The sequence below is a fragment of the Terrapene carolina genome, unplaced genomic scaffold (assembly GCF_002925995.2).
Source record: "Terrapene carolina triunguis isolate 2854851 unplaced genomic scaffold, T_m_triunguis-2.0 Scaffold406, whole genome shotgun sequence".
Lineage (NCBI taxonomy): Eukaryota > Metazoa > Chordata > Testudines > Emydidae > Terrapene > Terrapene triunguis.
In genome coordinates this window covers 3,831,343-3,850,296 of record NW_020664757.1, presented here as the reverse complement: position 1 = coordinate 3,850,296, position 18,954 = coordinate 3,831,343, and the positions used below count along the sequence as shown (strand labels likewise).

The window sequence follows — 18,954 nt, the reverse complement described above, 5'->3', positions numbered from 1 at the left end:
TCTACATGTCTTCAACTCTGTGTGCGCATATACCTCATGCACTCAAGATCAGAATCTTTTGGCCAGCACTATCCAGTGGGACCACACCTTTGCCTTAAGTGCCCTTGTTCACCTCCTACTGAGGGCATAAAGGGAGAGCAAAGACAACCAACTCTCAGTTCTGTTTTTCCCCACCCATGGCTAAGAAATGGAACAAAGAGAAGTAGCCCTGTGTTCAGAACCTGAGGTCTTTTAACTATATATGTTACCCTCTTAGTTAGTTTCAGTTCAGGTGAACTCTTTTCCAGTTATTTGTTTAGCAGGTGTTCAGCTTTTTAGGTGACCAAAAATCACCCAGATTTAACAATTGTTCTTCATATTAAGGTAGTTTAACCCCCTCAGTAATGGGTATTCAAAATGTTTGTTGTGTGTTGGCAAAAAGGCATGTCACTGAGCAATATTGTTTGTTTTCTAAACAAATCTTACTGAGGAAAGCTCTTAAAACTTTTTCTTTACGATAAATCAGTGAGACCTTACTCAGACCTGGGCAAACAAGACCTTTCTGGCTTCAAGCAGTCCTCTAAAAATGGCCCAGCAAGTATTGGTTCTTTGATAAACTTCAGGGCACAAGAGCAAATTATTCCACTCTGTAGGAAAGATAGGAAGTATGGCAAGAGACCACCCTGGCTAAACCAAGAGATCTTCAATGATCTAAAACTTAGAAAAGTGTCCTACAAAAAGTGGAAACTTGGTCAAATTACAAAGGATGAATATAAACAAATAACACAAGTAAGTAGGGACAAAATTAGAAAAGTGAAGGCACAAAACGAGATCAAACTAGCTAGGGACATAAAAGGAAACAAGAAAACATTCTACAAATACATTAGAAGCAAGAGGAAGACCAAGGACAGAGTAGGTACATTATACAATGAGGGGGGAAAGACAATAACAGAAAATGTGGAAATGGCAGAGGTGCTTACTGACTTCTTTGTTTCAGTTTTCACCAAGAAGGTTGGTGGCGATTGGACATCTAACATAGTGAATGCCAGTGAAAATGAGGTAGGATCAGAGGCTAAAATAGGAAAAGAACAAGTCAAAAATTACTTAGACAGGTTAGATGTCTTCAAATCACCAGGACCTGATGAAATGCATCCTAGAATACTCAAGGAGCTGACTGAGGAATCTGAGCCATTAGCAATTATCTTTGAAAAGTAATGGAAGATGGGAGACATTCCAGAAGACTGAAAAAGGGCAAATATAGTATCCATCTATAAAAAGGGAAATAAGTACAACCTGGGAAATTACAGACCAGTCAGCTTAACTTCTGTACCCGGAAAGATAATGGAGCAAATAATTAAGCAATCAATTTGCAAATATCTAGATTCTAGAAGATAATAAGGTGATAAATAAGAGTCAGCATGGATTTGTCAAGAACAAATCGTGTCAAACCACCCTGATAGCCTTCTTTGACAGGGTAACAAGCCTTGTGGATAGGGGGGAAATGGTAGATGTGGTATATCTTGACTTTAGTAAGCTTTTGATACTGTCTCACATGATCTTCTCACAGGGCCGGTGCAACCACTAGGCGAACTAGGCAGCCGCCTAGGGCAGCAAGTGGTTGTGGGCACCCAGGGCCGTCCTCAGGCATAGGCAGCTGAGTAGGACACCTGAAAATTCGGGGCACCATTGGGTCTTAATGTCCACCCAACTGGTTTTCCTATCCCTGTTCTGACCCTTCCTGCAGGCTCTGAGTCTTCCTGGTAAGGGGATAGAGTAGTTAAAAGAGAAAAAGTCTCCAGCCTGCCAGACCTATTAGCATGTTCCACTCTATATGCATCCGAAGAAGTGGGCTGTAGCCCACGAAAGCTTATGCTCTAATAAATTTGTTAGTCTCAGTTTTCACCAAGAAGGTTGGTGGCGATTGGACATCTAACATAGTGAAACAAGTACTCCTGTTCTTTTTGCGGATACAGACTAACACAGCTGCTACTCTGAAACACAAACTGTTAAAGAGCCATTCAAGGGGTAATGAAGATATTTAACAGGCATTTGCCAACCCCCAGGTATCTACTGTCAGTTTCTGAATGTACTGACAAAAACAGTTGTGTTGTATTTTGGCAACTGCAGAGCAAAAACAACCAGTACAGGGTGCTGGCTCTGGGAGGGGGGTTAGGACTGGGGCAGTGTTGGGGTGCAAAAGGGGGTGCAGGGTGCAGGCTCTGGGAGGGAGTTTGGGTGCAGGAGAGGGCTCCAGGCTGGGGCAGAGTGTTGGGGTGCCGGAGGGGGGTCAGGGCTGGGGCAGGGGGTTGGGGTACAGGAGGGGGTATGGGGTGCAGAAAGGGGCATGGGGTGCTGGCTCCGGGAGGGGGCTCAGGGCTGGGGGTTAGGGTGAGGCCTCCCACCGGGCAGCACTTACCTCCATTGGCTCCTGGTCAGCGGCAGGCACAGCGAGGCTAAGGCAGGCCTCTGCCTACCCCGGGCCCCACACTGCTCCCGGAAGGGGCCAATGCATCCCTGCGGCCCCTGGGGGAGGAGCGGGGGGGGGGCCCGCGGCTCCGCATACTGTCCCTCTCTGCAAGCACCGCCCCCACAGCTCTCCCGGCCAATGGGAGCTGAGGGAGTGGTGCTTGAAGGCAGGAGGAGTGCGCAGAGGGAGACCCCTGACCCCCCACCCCCGGGGCCACGCCGGCTGCTTCCAGGAGTGGCGTGGGGCCAGGGTAGGGAGTCTGCCTTAGCAGCAGCCACACTGCGCTGCAGAGATAGTGATTGACTGGGAGATCCTCTAGGCTCAACCAGTTGATTGCGATTGACCAGTTGGTGACCATTGCTCTAAAGTCTAATATGAATTAGATTCAAATTTGGCAGTAGGTTTTGCCTTCGCAGTGCACCACACCCAAGAAGAAAATATTACAAAAGTTATTTCAAGTTGAAAAGACAGAGCTGTTCATTTGAGTATTTTAAATAGCAAAAAGAGGGAAGGACATATGAGCTTAGCTAATTTTTGCTTTAGCTAGAAGATCTGGACTTCATGGTACCGGATGCCATGTAAACATTTCAAGCCCTAGTAAAATTAAAAGTTACTCTAGATCCAGGAGGGAGTGTGCATGATTTCTTTTACCCCTGCCAAGCACATGGGATTTGAGTGACTGATCTAGCTTATATAACTAACTTTCCTAGCCCTGAGATCAATGCATGTTGTGATTTGCCACTTACGTTGGCCACAGCCCAGGTAGAAAGAGTGTGTCAGTGTAGATTTCACAAGAGAGGGATACAGCAACATGTAGCTCCAGATACATAACTATCATTGATTAAACTCAACAGGTAGAGAGTCATTACTTTTCAAGTCAGAATATTTAAAATTACAATTTCACACCTATAAAGAAACCTAGTCTGGTGGGTTAGTTCACATTTAGGAAGAGACAATTTAGAGTAGGTATAAACACCTGGTGATTCACTTATGCCACAAAAATGGTATTACTAGTTGAATGCATGTTCGTTCTTAATTGTGAAGATTAGTTCCCAATGTGTAGGATAAAATAGCCGTATGCAGTAAGCCTTTGAAAGGAGGACTATAAACACTAAGTTTAGAATAATAAATTCAACTCAATGATAGGGTGCCATTTGCATTTTCATCTTTGAGCCTTAGCTCCAGCAATAAATAGGAATTTGGGAGTGACAGAGGGACAATTTAAAAAAAATGGTTTGGCTACTTTTAATTCATTTATACAGTAGGATACATTCATTGCTTATTACAGAAATGAATGAAGGTAAAGTCACTGCCAGAGTTGTTTAGCATTCTCTCTTTTTATAGCCAAAAAGTAAAGTGGGTAGTGTCATTAATACCTTCACAGCCAACACTGGCATGCACTTTCTTTGCAAGCAGTACTCAGCAACTGCTGGTCTCAAGCAGTCAACTCTTTCCCATAATACTGTAACCAGATGTTTCAGAGCTGCCTGTTTTGCTCCTGTTTCCTGCAAGGTTACACTGACAGAGCGAATACTGCTTCCTGTGCAGACAACTTGGAGCTAACGGGCATTCTGACTTTCAATCAGAAAGGAGCACATCTGCCAAATTCAGTCATTGTTTCCTTATAGCTACCCCCCTCTCCTTCTACTCTTGCTGAGGTGGTTGGGGAAACAGAGCACCCATAATGTGCTATCAGTTGTGCAGGGGAAAGGCTTATGAGATGTTTAATAAAAACAGTTCCTTCTCAGGCTCAGGTTGGCCACCCCTGTCCTGGAGTATGGCCCTGGCACTCAACATCCTGGCTTGCTGCACAGCAATGTGCTGTGTAGACAAGCCCATATCTGTATTAGCTTCGCATCTTTAGTTAATTCATCTTAACTTTCCTGAGTTTCTCTGTGTAGACAAGCCTTCCCATATTAGCTACTCAAATTAATACTCCCTCTTATACTTGTTTCAACTTGATCCTACAGGAAGGGAAGTTATGAGTCTCTGTTTCCACAGAAAGCAGTCAGCTTTCTGGAGTACAGCTTCACTGCAGGAGCACAGCAAATAGCTTAGCTCAGCCTGGAAAAGAAAGGCTTATAAAACACAGCTCTTATCTCCCTGGAGTGTTTAAAAACCAAACATTGCAGCACCAAGAACCCAACGTGATTATAAGGAAAAATGAAACTGACTATGCTGATATAATGTGCAAGCTAAGGAACGTGAACAGACCAAAGAGCAGTTTGACAAGTTGGCTTTTTAAAAAGTTGGCTTTAATAAGCTAAGATCCTCTTAGAAACATACAGTAAACACATATAGCAAAGTTCTTTAAACGACACACATTTTTGAGAAAACTATTGAGATAATTTCAGCTGAGACATCTTGCTTGGCCCATGTTATAGCAATGAGAAAATTCTACTTCAGAGGATTTGTCAGAATATGCTAAATTAAGAGTGATTCAAAATCATGAACAGAGATGGTAACAATAAGGCATAGCATCTTCCACTTTTTGCCTCTATTTCTGATGTCACAATTCCTCCTCTCCTTGTTCAGAGGTACATGAACCCAGCTTGTAAGAGCATTTGAGAGAGTAAAATTATTGCTCTTTTAAGGTGGAGACCTCCCCACACACACTATAGCAGGGGGCTGCAAACTTCCATTTCTTAACCCTTTGCATGAACCTTTAAAATTAACCATCTTTCAGTCTGAGGAGTTCCTTTTAATAAGATGAAAGGGAGGTTCTCAAGGGTTCTCAGTTATGATGGCACACACCCATCAAAACAGATTAGCCTCAAATTTGGGAAGGGTGGGGTTAAAAATGATGCAATAGCATGTGGCTCAACATCTTCTCAGCCCACTTACCTCGGTCTCTCCTCACAGAATGGACTGCTCTGAATAATAGAGCTCATCTTCTGAGAAGATGCACTTTTCATGTACAATCGAAAATGAATTGTTTGAAAAGTCTAAGGTTTTGAAGGGATGCTCATTATAGCTTCTCTGCTTGTTAAATAGTTCATGAGTGAACAGAGCACTGAATTTTAGAAATTGTTCCTCTATGCCTAAAAAGTGTAGTTTTAAAATCAGAGGGTTGGTGATAAGCAGAACTAGAAAGTCTCCATCTTACATTTTACTCTGTTTAACAATCCCAACTTAACCATTGTCAGAGTGGTAATTAAAACATGGCAGATATCTTCAGATGCAGCACTTAGTAAAAAGTCAAATGAAACCATGGTCAACTTCTGTTCCAGCTGGGTTTGAGGAGATCAGACGCTACCATTATGAGCCTCTTCAACAAAGCAGAATGATGGTCTCTTTCAGGAGTTGGCCAACTCTATCATCTGCTCAGCGACTGACGCAGCTCATCATACATTGCTTGATCCTAACGATGCCAAGTTAGGTGGGGAAAAAGAAAAGATACTTCAGCACAGCAAGAATGCATGCTATATTTAAAGGTGACTTTACCCACATTTTCCACTAGGAAAACTAAACAGAAATGATCTCTGTGCCTGGTGGCTAATATTTGGCTAAAATGTTTACAAAAGAAAAACCAATTGGAGGCTAAAGAGTACCTCTTTTATGGGATTTGCTTAAGACAAGTCACCAACAATCTGTAATTATTAACAGAAGACTCTGTGTTGGCAGAGTTCTTCTATAAAAAGTATAAGACACTGCCATGCTTGTCTGAGACCATGTCTATGCACAGAACTGCACTGGTTTAAATTTAAGGTGTGACTTTTGAACCAGTTTAGTTAAACTGGTGCAAAGCCCTGTGCAGATAGTGTCTTATTTTGCTTTAAGAGCAATTTATTTTGGTTTAGTTTATGCCTATTCCCAATCCTAAACCAAAATAAACCAATCCTAAACTGAAATGACAGAGACCATGCACACTGGCTTTTGCCCTGGTTTAATGAAATCTGATTTAAATTACAGCTTAATTAAGCTAAACTGTTATTTTTCTCACATAGACGGCTCTTATTCCTGGTGTTCTTCCACAAGATGCTGCAGGATGGGGGTGATGCAGCTAATGTCTATATTATTTGCCAGATCAGACTTATCTGGCTGAGTGGGAGCAGCAGCTGGAATGGGGTGAGGAATGAAGGTTCAAAATGCACTTTGCACTCCAAAACACCCTCAGCCACCAGAGATCAGGTGCCCTAAACTGTGAACAATTCAGCAGTTGTTTTATTGAATTATGTAACTCTACTACAGCTTCACTTCACATTATCTGTGGTTGCACAGCAACTAGCCAAAATAATCCCATTCCAGACTTTATCAGTGTAGCAAGTAGGCAATTGTCCTACATATTGCTTGGTCAAATATGTACATCTCCAACCACTTGAATTCTTGCCCTTGGAGAGCACTTCTCAGAGCTTCTGCAGCATAGAGAGTGTTTAGATAAAAGCAGCAGAAAGCACAGCACAAAATTTCTTCTTGCCGGAATCTCTTGTGCTGACCCATCCCCCACACTAAAAGGAAAAGGAGCATTCACACCGATACTGTCTTTTCAGAGGATTTGTTGGCTAAGAGCCCAAGTGAACTTCAGGAAGGAACAAAGCTATAAGATAACATTCCTACATGTCCTAGCTAGAAACAGAACTTTTTTTTTTTAATTAGCATTACCATCTCCAATATATTTCCCAGTTTTCTGCTGCAAGAATGGGACTCCTACTGCCATCGTGCCATGTTAAAGAGGGTTTTCTAATTTACGAACTAACCTTCAGCCTAATTCAGCTATTTGAAGTTTATCCCCTTAGTGTATATAGAAAATATTTTATTTTCAACTAGTATGATTTAAAGGTGGAAGTCTAAACCATAATTAAGCAGCTTTAAGCAGGACTGAGGAGGAGAGCAGCCTCGTTTACTGAGCTGAGGAAGGAAAGAGTGCTGGAGCAGGAAGTGAGGAAAAAGTAGAGGGAATGGAGAAGAGTAAACTTAGCTCCCACATTTAAAAACCCTGGGATAAAAGGTACTGTTTACAAGGGTTAATAACCTGTCAAATCTGTTAAAGTACTATTTGCAGTCTAAAATAATGATTTTAAATCAATACAGATATGCTAGGTGCATCCAGAGGCTAAGCACAAAGTCAGTTCTGCCATTCTCTAAACGCTGTTTACAGAGATGTTCCCATTCTGCATTAGGATGAAACCTAGGACCCTTTCAAATGTTTTTCACAAAAAATGAGCGTGTGCAACAGAGTGACAGATTGATTCCAGTCCCTCTCCCCAGAATAGCCAATAACCAGTTGGTTAGGGCACCTACCTGGGATGTGAGAGATCCAGGTTCCAAGTCCCAGCTTCAATGAATATTTAATTATTTATACAAAGTAAAACAGCACCAACAGGAGAGACTGAGGGAGAACTGGAGAAGGGACTTGGAACCTGGGTCTCCCACATTCCAGGTGAGTGCCCTAATCAATAGGCTAGTGGCTATTCTGGGGCAGGTGTCTCTCTGGAACCAGAAACAACTTTGGGAGGGTTTCTTAGGTCCAGGATGAAAGTTTCATCAAAGCTGATACATTCTTGTGAAATGTCTTGGTTTTGATGACTCAGTATTTTCCAGCACAAAAAATGCTTAGTCAAAAAATTCCTAACTAGCTCTAACGAAATAAGGCTTGTCTATATTAACACTTAGTTTGTAGCAAGCTGGGGTGTAAATCTACCCTGCACAAGCCTGCCACGCAACTCCTCTGCTTCAAAAGCATGAGGATTCATAATACATGTCACTTTAGCCTAGGCAGTGTAACTGCAGTTACTGGTCTTATTCTTACAAGTACCAATCTTTTAAAGTCTTACTCAAGCCATTTACTTCCATATTATTCTACATCAAGGAGTTCCACAGGTTAATACATATATTGACTACCGAAATTCATAGCTGAAAATAATGACATTTTTTCTTTGAGATAATATCCACCAGGAAAGGGATATCAGTGACCATGAGGTTATTAAGGATATTTATCTAATCATTTTACGCCCAGCACATTTTGAGTTTGAAGAAAGTAGAAGAACTGGCTAATTTATTTTTAGCTCATGTTCATACAGTAGTGAAAGTGATTTCAATGCTTCACGACTAAAGTCCATAAAGCCAGCAGACACGTGGAACTTTTCCAAGCCAGCAGACACGTGGAACCTTTCCATGAGAAGGGCCCTAAAGCAATAAAGCTACTGTCTAAATTCTAAAGATTTCTCCTCTGGTCACATGCATGAAATTAATGTTGAGAAGTAATGATAGTAAATACTTAACAAATTTACTGGCCATTCATCAAAAAGAGAATGGTTCATGATTTGACCTTCCAAACATATGATCAACTTATATGTTGACTTATAAAAGCATGAAAAGGCTGATAATCAGGAAGAAGAAAAAAAGAAATTGCTTTTTCTTAATACAGCTCATCTCAAGACAAAGATGTTATCTTTATATATTAAGCTGTACTAAGCTTCTCCCCCCTTCGTCCCCCCATTCAGTAGGTTCATGCATGATGGAAGCAAAGCATAATGCAGCCACAACATCATGGGCTGTGATCTCATCAGATCTCACAAGCTTAACAGTATCTTTAGAGTCAGTTCTTGGATCGGAAACGTTTTTGAAAAAATCCAGGATGCTGCAGAAAATTATGTTAAGGTACATTTCCCTGAGCCAGCACTGAACTCCCCCATCATCATTGTGATGCTGGAAGGGCAGTAATCTTCCTGGATGAGACTTAAAACAGAGGCCCTAGATGCTTGAGTCCATTTATGAAAAGTGCCATGGGATCTTTTAGAGTGTTAACACCGATGTCCTGAACACAGATTCAAACACAGTAAATATATGTTGTCCTCAGTTCTTCCCACCAGTTTCCAGTAACTATAGAATTCTTCACTTCCTATCCTCAACTTGCTTTGTGTGATGTTAAACAATATTCACCGACCCACAATTTTATAGCTTCTCTTACCTTTTTTGATATAGATGATTTCACTTTCTTAAAGGCTTCTTCAAAGTATTTTCGGCTAATCTTGATTTCTCCTTAAAAAGAACACCATAGAATGGACTTAATGACTACGATTTACCCCAATTCAGTATATAAAACACACACCCACACACTGCTTTCCAAATAACTCCCAGACTGCCATTAGTGAAAATATCTCAAGTCTTTGCATTTCACTAACTGCTTTGTCTACTCTGTGCAACTGGCTGAGATCTGAGCCACAGGCTTGATGAACTCCTGAATTTCAATATCATGTCTAATGCAGACTCTGTGATCTTGAGCAAGTCCCTTACCCTCTGTATATCAGTTACATCATCTGCAAAATGGGTATAATACCTATTTACCTCACAGGGTTGTTTTAGGTATCAGTGTTTGCAACTATAGATTAAGGGCTTGATTTTCAAAGTAATTGTAGCTCCCATCAAATTCAGCTAGAATTCAAGGTGCTCAACACTTCCGAAAACAAATAAGTTTTAGCTGTAGACCAGGGCTCACTTGTTAAGTCATCCTAGATACCTGACTCCTGGGTGTGAAAACTTCATACCCCTGAGACACATAGTTAAGCTGATCTAAGTCCCAGTATACACACCACTAGGTTGCTGGAAGAATTCTTTCTTTGACTGAACTACAGCCTTTCGAGGGGATGGATTAACTGGACTGAGGGACAAAACCCTTCCATTGCTGTAGCAAGCGTCTATGCCACAGGAGCATAGTGTGGCCATACCCTGACTTGCTAAAGATTAAACAGGAAATCAATGACAGGGCTAGCTTCAGAAGTAAGGGCTCCTCATTTTCAGTCCTACGCTCTCACCACATTACATATTATACACACATTGTTTTTATTTATTTATTTTTACATTTAGAAAAAAAAACTTTCAACATCATCTCAAGTATTCTACATGACCCCCAGGCAGTTCAGCTCACCCCAGCACCATATTGACATTGTTTGGCACTCTCCAGAACCCAAGCAACTGCTTACCCATGTCATCACCCATTACCCAAACTTGCATAATCTGTATGCATGTCAGACTGTTTCTTTTTCCAGCACTTCCATCCAGTAATTACATGAATAAATCATTAGCCTTAATGATTCTTGAACACAGCCTTTGAGATAACAGGTGTATTGGGAAACTGAATTTCATTCCAAACGAATGGAAAAGAAATGTGCATTGTCCAGCTCTCACTAGAAAACAGCTTACAATATATGTGGATTTAATCGACTACAGGATCAAATTGGTACATAGATTTAGTACAACAACAACAACTCTCATGCACATAGGTAAGCTTCACATCAGACGTGCTGAATGTAGCAGAATATGTTTTTAAAAAACGTTTTGGTGATTGCTTTATATGTATTTCATTAAGACACTTTCAGTTTCACTAGCTTGCACTACCACTTTTCATGCTGTAGTGTGTGTGTGTGTGTGTGTAAAAAACAGAGAACTTGAACATCTAGTCCCGTCAATCCAGGACTTCTCATTATCATATTTAACCACTGTGGGTTTATTTAATGTAAGTCAGTAAAAAATGCTGATTAAAACTATAGCCATCACCAGAGCAAGATTCCAGACAGATGGGCTCAGGTAACAATGATTTCTCTTCCAGGAAGCTACAATAAAATCTAGCTCAGCATTCCTCCACCTCACCCTCTCTTCTATACCACACAGACAAACATCTGGAAACTCCCTGTGACTGACTCAGAGTGTGATGGGGAACACACTATGCATTATCAAGAGATCTGTGAGCATTTCATGCTGAATGAATTCTAAGCCACATCAGGTCCACAAGTCCAACAAGGAATAGTATAAACATCTCCAGTTTACTGTGTTATTGTGACCCAAATGTTACTTTGGCTCACAGAATAGTGTTTTCAACAGTTCAATAGGCCAGAATTCCCTTTCAATGGGTTTCAGGATCTATCTTTGCAATCAAGACTATCTTAATGACAGCAGCAGGAGCATTTGATAGGCACCTATAACAGCTTTAAAAAATAAGTAAAATGCTAGAAATACGGATAATCAGATTAGTATCTTAAAAAGTGGTCAACTAAGGTTTTACAACACTAGAAACTGATATTTTTACTTTGAACTGGAGAAATCACCCCTAGGGCTTCATCTACATTCATTAAAACAAACAACAAAATTTTCCACTTACTAACTGCACCGCATTATAGCAATAGTGGGATTTTTTAAATCCCCTAATGTAGACAAAGCATCTGAGGGAGGAGAGTATTTCTGTTTCCACAGCCTATTTAATTCATGATCTTTATGCAGAGATTCCCAAAGGGGCCAATCGTCATGGTGGTCCCTCCACAATGTGGACACTTGCTTGCTAAGAAGGGCAATAAAAATCAGATTCATTTAGGAAAAGCCACCAAAATAGCACTTGGACAGCAATGACTTCTGGTCCCTAATTGACCCAGAATGGAGTCATACCTGTGACCTGGAGATGGTAGGCCACACATCAGATAGATAATGGCTCAGTTATCTGTATATGCTCAATAGTCGGACAGAGCTCCGGGTTTGATCTGAATGCTCTCTCTAGCTAGTAAAGCATGGAAGAGGCACTGAACCTATAATAATAGCCTGGCCTCCCATACAATTCCTGGATCAGACAAACACTTGAGTAAACCTGAGGTCCAGCAAAAACGACTACCTACATCTAGCAGACATATAACAGATGGCAGCTGCACTGTTTGATACATGCCCTTGTCTACAGTCAGAGATAAAGAGAGGCCTAAATCCAAAACTGGGAAAACGAGACAAAAGAAAAAAACTAAAACTTTAATGCAAACAATAAAAAATGGTAAGAGAGTACACTACTGGCTAGACACCAGTTAGGACTGTGGCCCAATTGTGCTGTACAAAAACATAGTAAAAGACTTTCTTCGCCCTGATGCTTTTATAATTGAAGGAAAATTAAAATGGTATAAGCTAAGGCATGAATTTAAACGGATATAGTTATACTGGTATAAGCCTTCCCATGCAGACATTCTTATTTCAGTATAAGAGGCCCTTTTGGGGTTTATCTTAAGTCACTTGGGGAGGGATTTAAGGAGTTTAGTAATGACTAATCTGAGATTGTCCTTACAACGTTAGAACAAAAAAGGTAAACCAGGACAGTTTCATTTCGTTTTTAACTTTTTAAAAAAGTATCTGTTTTCCCACAGTCATCATTAAGCAGTTGAAGGTCCCAATAGACCCTACTATATTTTTATACTACTCATCACTATGGTATCTGGCCCACATTCAAACAATTATCTAATCTTGCATGTAAACTCCATGGGAAATATACCATCCTTGATTTGATAGGTACTGGAGAATTATTGTCCTTGCCAAGATTTCACTGTGAAAGGCAGGGGAGAAAAGAGTTTGTGTCTGAGCTAGGGAGACCTGATTTATTGTCACCGAGATTATCATGATGCAATCAGACAAAATCAGACCTACCCATTTAAACTGAATAGTTATGTATGTAGATTTATTTTATCGTTGAAGTTAATGTGTCACTGGAGACATAAAGTAAGAAATGTCAAGATGATATGCCAACAAGAAAGAAATTTCTTCTCCATTGCTTATCGCTAGCCACACAGGTCATTATTTTATTTTTATTTTTTTAAAGAGCAAGAGAAATATTTAAGAAATGCTAAAGCATAAGTGTTACCTTATTCTCTTTCACAGCATACAGGTTAATGAAGGACAGAGAACACTGGGGACAGATCTCCCTCCAGCCACCCCCCCCCCCCCAAAAGATTTCCCCCCACCCAAAACAGGTAGACAGGACAAATCCATTTTCAATTAGATCTTGAAATTAAATCAAATAAAGGCTGGATTTCTGCTTCCACACCTTTAAGGCTCAGCATTCAAGCATGGGTGCACAACCTTTGCAGCCCCAATACATCTGGAAGCACAGCTACTGCTACACCCTTTTACAGGACGTAGCATGCACTCCTTCTCAGGGGAGGCTTGCTTGGCTGACCAGTGCAGAAGGTATGTGAGCCATTCTGCTTTCCTTCTGAAGAGGGCAATGGGAGCTAGCCTCAAGCAGTCAAACTCCCTGGTGCAAAGACTGGATCTTTATTGGGCTCCTGTGCAAGGGGCTCAAAGGGGATGTATGTGGAAGTACTTTACACCTCCCTTTTTAAAGTACTTTGAGATCTACTGATGAAGAGCTCTATATAAGACCGAGGCCGGGATGGGCAACTTTAAGGTAGCACAGGGCCACAAAATCCACTAAAACTCTTTGGCAGGCCATACATTTTTTAAAAGCCGCTATGAAGTTCATAACACAGAAGTGCTTCCTGCAATATAGTATGTTAACATACAATTAACAGTGTGTTAACAGTGTAAAACCTCAGTATTCTCAAATATAAAATCCCCTTAGAGCACAATCTTTAAGAGAAATACTAACATGCAGTTCTATTAACTTAGTATGACAGAAGGTGAGTGGGGCTAGACAGAAATTAGATTAGAAAAATGTCACAATTCATAGCCATTGATACCACAGTATGGTTGTCAGATAGGCCTGGTCTATACTGGGGGGGAGGGGAGGGGGAAATGGATCTAAGATACGCAACTTCAGCTACGAGAATAGCGTAGCTGAAGTTGACGTATCTTAGATCGACTTAGAATCACGAACTTCGCGTCCTCGCGGCGCGGGATCAACAGCCGCCGCTCCCCCGTCAACTTTGCTTCCGCCTCTCGCTGAGCTGGAGTTCAGCAGTCGACGGGAGAGCGATCGGGGATCGATTTATTGCGTCTACACTACACACGATAAATCGATCCCCGATAGATCGATCGCTACCCGCCGATCCGGCGGGTAGTGTAGACGTACCCATAGTGACCACATAGGGAATTTTTCATTCCAAATGTGAAGTTATCCTCAAAGATGTATTCTACCTGCCCCTAAAAACTCCAGAAATTACAGGTTATTTTAGGTCTTTGGAACTAAGATCTTCCAAAAAGGCTTAAAAATGCTTTCACACAATCCCAGACGATATACTAAACAACTAGAGTTGCATAGTGCAGGAAGCAAGCCAAAGGCTCTGTGGATCCAAAATGGCTTGAAGACAGTCAGAATTCCATTTCAATTTTTATGACCCTATTGCTATTACAAGTAATACAAGGTAATTATAACAAAGAAATTAGAGGGGAAAAACCTCCATTTTTACTTTGTGCATTTCACAGCACTTTATATATAATGAATTTAAGTTTCCCTGTTCAGTCCAATTAGTTTTCCCTGTTTGTGTGGGACTGTACAGCAAGAAGGGAGAGAAAAACATTTTTTTAAAATAGGAAAATGTGATTTTAAAGCCACAAAAATTGGTAGAGGGACTTATGGGCAGGTGCAGTACTTGAAACAACTTAACTCACTTTTGAAAAAGACCAGAATTCCAATTGATGGTGTCCCTTTAGTATTTGTATTATTTAGTATTATTTGTATTCTGAAAAATTTAAACTTTTATTTGGCCAGAACCAGTGAGAGATGAAAGGTCTTCTGCTCCTCATGTCAATTTTATTTGAGAGCACACAGCATGTCATTGAATTGGGTTTTGCACAGAGGGAGGTTAAAACACAGTGTCCCACACAAACACATATCCATTCGCTGGGAAAAGCATAGTAATCAAAAATATTTTCCTCAGCCCAGAAAGGACACTCGTCTTCTCAGGGCCGGTGCAAGGAAGTTTCGCGCCCTAGATGAAACTTCCACCTTGGCCCCCCCCTACCCCCAGCCTTGCGGCAGCTCCCCATACCCTCTCCACCCTGAGGCGCCCCCCCGCGGCAGCTCCCCCCCCCGCCCTGAGGCGCCCCCCCGTGGCAGCTCCCCACCCCAGCTCACCTCTGCTCCGCCTCCTCCCCAAGCACGCCGCCCCTGCTCTAATTCTCCTCCCCTCCCAGGCTTGCGGCGCCAAACAGCTGATTGGTGCCGCAAGCCTGGGAGGCAGGAGAAGTGGAGCAGCCGCTGCGCTGGGAGAGGGAGTCTGAGCCGCACGTGTCAGCGCGCCGCCGGCAGCCCAGCCCGCCGCCGGCAGCCCAGCCCAGGAACGCTGTAAAAAAAAATTGGGGGCACCGCTTTTTGGTGCCCCCAAATCTTGGCACCCTAGGCAACCGCCTAGTTTGCCTTAATGGTAGCACCGGCCCTGTGTCTTCTCCCAAGATCAAACAATTTCTAGCTCAAGTATTCACAATTACATGTGTGCAATTTGCATGTGCAAGTACCACATCTGCTCTCTCAAAATGGATAATCCTGCATGCAAGTGACCAGACAATTTTACAAAGTACCTTAGACAGATTGAAAATTAGGCCTGCAACTCCATTCCCAAATTTGAACTTCTAATACTACTTAACTTTTTAAGCAAAAGTCCAGTTTTTAATAAATCTAACTTCAACATCTTTACAGGAAATCCATACTAGTACACCTATTGTATTCACCACAATCTCTTAAAAGCAATGCCTCCTAAGGATTACGTTTATATATTTTCTCAACAGAAACCTTCCCCCCTAGTTTTGGTTGGCCCAGTATCCTCCAAGAGTTCAAGCAGATTACGTTTATGACCTTTAACTAGTTTAACTACTTTCACCACTTAATCATCTTCCCACTGTTCCATTTAGACTTTATATGCCTGTCTTACCTTTCTTGCTCTTGCCATTCTGTAGGGCCATTTCTTGTCTCAAGGCACAAACTGAAGCTTCACGCACTAGAGCGGAAAGATCTGCCCCCCTAGAGACAGATACAAATAGAATGGATCATTTTCGGATACATTTCTCTCCATCATCTCTATCTGTGATGACATACATACAGCCAGGAGAATGCAAAAGATGCAGAGATAGTAGAACCGTTGGTGAAAGGTAAGTATAAAAAGTATTTGTTTAAAAAAAATGCTGGTTATAAAAAGCATCTGAAATCAAGTGGTGATCAGGGTGAGTTTAAAGATCTACTTCTCTCAGTAATTTACACACCTTGGGGTTGGGAATGCAGAAAATAGAGAATTTGGTACACAGGTTACATATGCTTCACAAAAAACAATAGTTGAGTTAGATTCACTCAGAGGATCCTATATCACTTGGAAGATTATAAACTACAGTGCATTTGACCCTGAATAAACCTTCTGACACAGAGACCAGAGGGAACAGCTGGCTTATTGATTCTTCATTGAAATATGCATTCCTGAGACCCACCTAAGGCATCCAGATTAGGTATTTCAGACATTAACCGTTGCTCTGAATTTATTTTGTAGACTAGAACTAAGTACAGCAGCCGTTCCTAGCTTTTTTTAGTCAGAGTTGCATTTCACAATGGATTGGCACCTGGGCATTCCCTGTCCCCATGCAACTGTCCTATGTCATCTTTGTCTGCTTCCTCATCCTCCACATCTCCTTTTACTCTTTCCCTTCCTCCTACTATCTCGTTTACTCTTTTGAGGGCTGTGATAAATGAAGGGAGGGGGTAGCTCCCTTTTATGGACACCAAACCAGCCAGTTAGCTATAAAATCCCCTGCTAATAGCTGTTCTCTACTTGCTTTACCTGTAAAGGGTTAAAAAAGTCCACAGGTAAAGGAAGGAAGTGGGCACCTGACCAAAAGAGCCAATGGGAAGGCTAGAACTTTTTAAAATTGGGAAAAAACTTTCCCTTTGTGTCTGTTGTTGTTCTCCGGGGAAGAGGAGAATAGGGCAGCAGTTATGCTGTGAGAAGCTGAAGGCCAGGTATGAAAATCATCAGAATTATACCTAGAAATTGCTTATTTGGAAACCCAGATACGTAAGTAGATCAGAAATGTCTAGAAAGACATGATTAGGTTTATTTCTTTTATTTTGTAAGGCTTCTGGACTTCTCTGTGCTAACCCCAGATGCTTTTGTTTTGCTTGTAACCTTTAAGCTGAACCTCAAGAGAGCTATCTTGATGCTTTTGTAATTGTTTCTTTTAAGATCTAGCAAAAAGCCTAAGTTCCAAATGTATTTCCTTTCTTTTTGGGTTTAATAAAATTTACCTTTTTTAAGAACAGGATTGGATTTGTGTGTCCCTAAGAGGTCTGTGCATGTGTTGTTTAATTAGCTGGTGGCAACAGCTGATTTCCTTTGTTTTTTTTCCTCAGCTCTTCCTGGGAAGGGAGGTGAAAGGGCTTGAGGGTACCCCACAGGAAGGAATACCCAAGTGTTCCTTCCTGGGTTCTCAAAAGGGGTTGGGTTTTTTTGCATTTGGGTGGTGACAGCATCTACCCATCCAAGGTCAGAGAGAAGCTGTGACCTTGGGAGTTTAATACCAGCCTGGAGTGGCAAGTATTCATTTTTAAAATCCTTGCGAGTCCCCACCTTCTGCACTCGAAGTGCCAGAGTGGGGAATCAGCCTTAATGTGGGCTTTTTACTCTTCACTTTGCTCTCTCCCCAGGCTTCACCTCCTCTTTATTTCATTTTCCACCAGCTGAGCCTGGCAGGCCGCCAGCTGCCTTGTGTTATATCTTTTAACCCCACTGGAATTACCAAGCACTTTTTTCCGCAGGGCTACCTGTTATCATGGATAAAAGAGGAGACAAAGCAGGCAGTCTGAGAATGGGCAAGTCTGGTCATAGTCCTATCCAAGGGAATGTACTTCACCCACGGCTTGGGGAATACTGAACTATTGGCCTCTTAAGGCTCCATGTCCACAAATAGTGATTAGATCAGTCTTTAACAATAGCTGGAAACAAAATGCTGTAAGTTATTCACAAATCAGTAGACTGGTACCTGGCATGTAAGTCATACAAAACTAAGTCTTTAATACCTTTGGCTCAAGCAAACAAATGTATTTAAGGAGTTATTTAATCACCAGATAAATATATCTCTTATAAGCCATTTAAAGAAGAGTTAGCAAGAACCAATAGGTCTGTACCCACTTTGTTTTACATTTATTAAATCAAATGCAGTGGATATTGAAATTTTATTTGCTCAATATTTATAATTGTTTTGCAGATCTAGCAATGAGAACTTCAAACACCTGGATACATGGACTGAAATACTCTCCAGTTCATTGCACATTCTTTAATTACCTTCAGAGCCTCTGCCAAAATGTTTGTTTGCAACTCCCTACATAGTCACAGCAGATACCCTTACCCTTCATTCACTCACAGAAACTATATTCCCCTTCCTCCCCAATGGAGGAGCACATCAGCACTGCCATCTGCTGCGTGCATCCTAACATTTGCTCACCTCTCTCTACTTGGATGGTAAATGGGTTCCTGCATTCGAAGCGTAGACTGAAAAAGACTCAAAGTCAGTGAACTGAATTCACTATCATGAAGTGCAGAAAGGAGCAGTGGAAAATGCTACATCATTCAGATATATAACAAGGAAAAGTCCAGCCAACAGTTCAAAAGTTCCTCTTTCTAGTCAACTCAGAGTTAAACTGACTTAGGGGGAACAAGTTTAAGTGGTTGAAAAATGCAGTAACTTATCACCTACCCATTTCCTGTCTCTTTCTCTTTAAAAGAAGTTGGGGTTAGAGGATAGCAGAGAGGAGGGTAAAGCTGCACAAACCTCTTTCCTCCTTCTCACCATGCTGCCAGAAGACTCTGGAAGGGGGCAGTACAGTG

At 41.5% G+C, this 18,954-nt stretch overlaps 1 protein-coding gene across 1 annotated transcript in view; it reads right to left on the bottom strand.

The window, feature by feature from the left end:
* Positions 1 to 4,682: 4,682 nt before the first annotated feature.
* The window catches only part of NVL (nuclear VCP like), a 65,931-nt gene continuing 51,659 nt past the window's right edge, over positions 4,683 to 18,954 (bottom strand). Inside the window, exons 21-23 of the mRNA XM_026658185.2 lie at positions 16,018 to 16,106; positions 9,357 to 9,427; positions 4,683 to 5,807 (exon numbers count right to left, since the gene is read on the bottom strand). Coding sequence (XP_026513970.1) covers positions 5,763 to 5,807; positions 9,357 to 9,427; positions 16,018 to 16,106 — 205 coding nt within the window. The 3' untranslated portion in view covers positions 4,683 to 5,762. The remainder of the gene's footprint in view (positions 5,808 to 9,356; positions 9,428 to 16,017; positions 16,107 to 18,954) is intronic.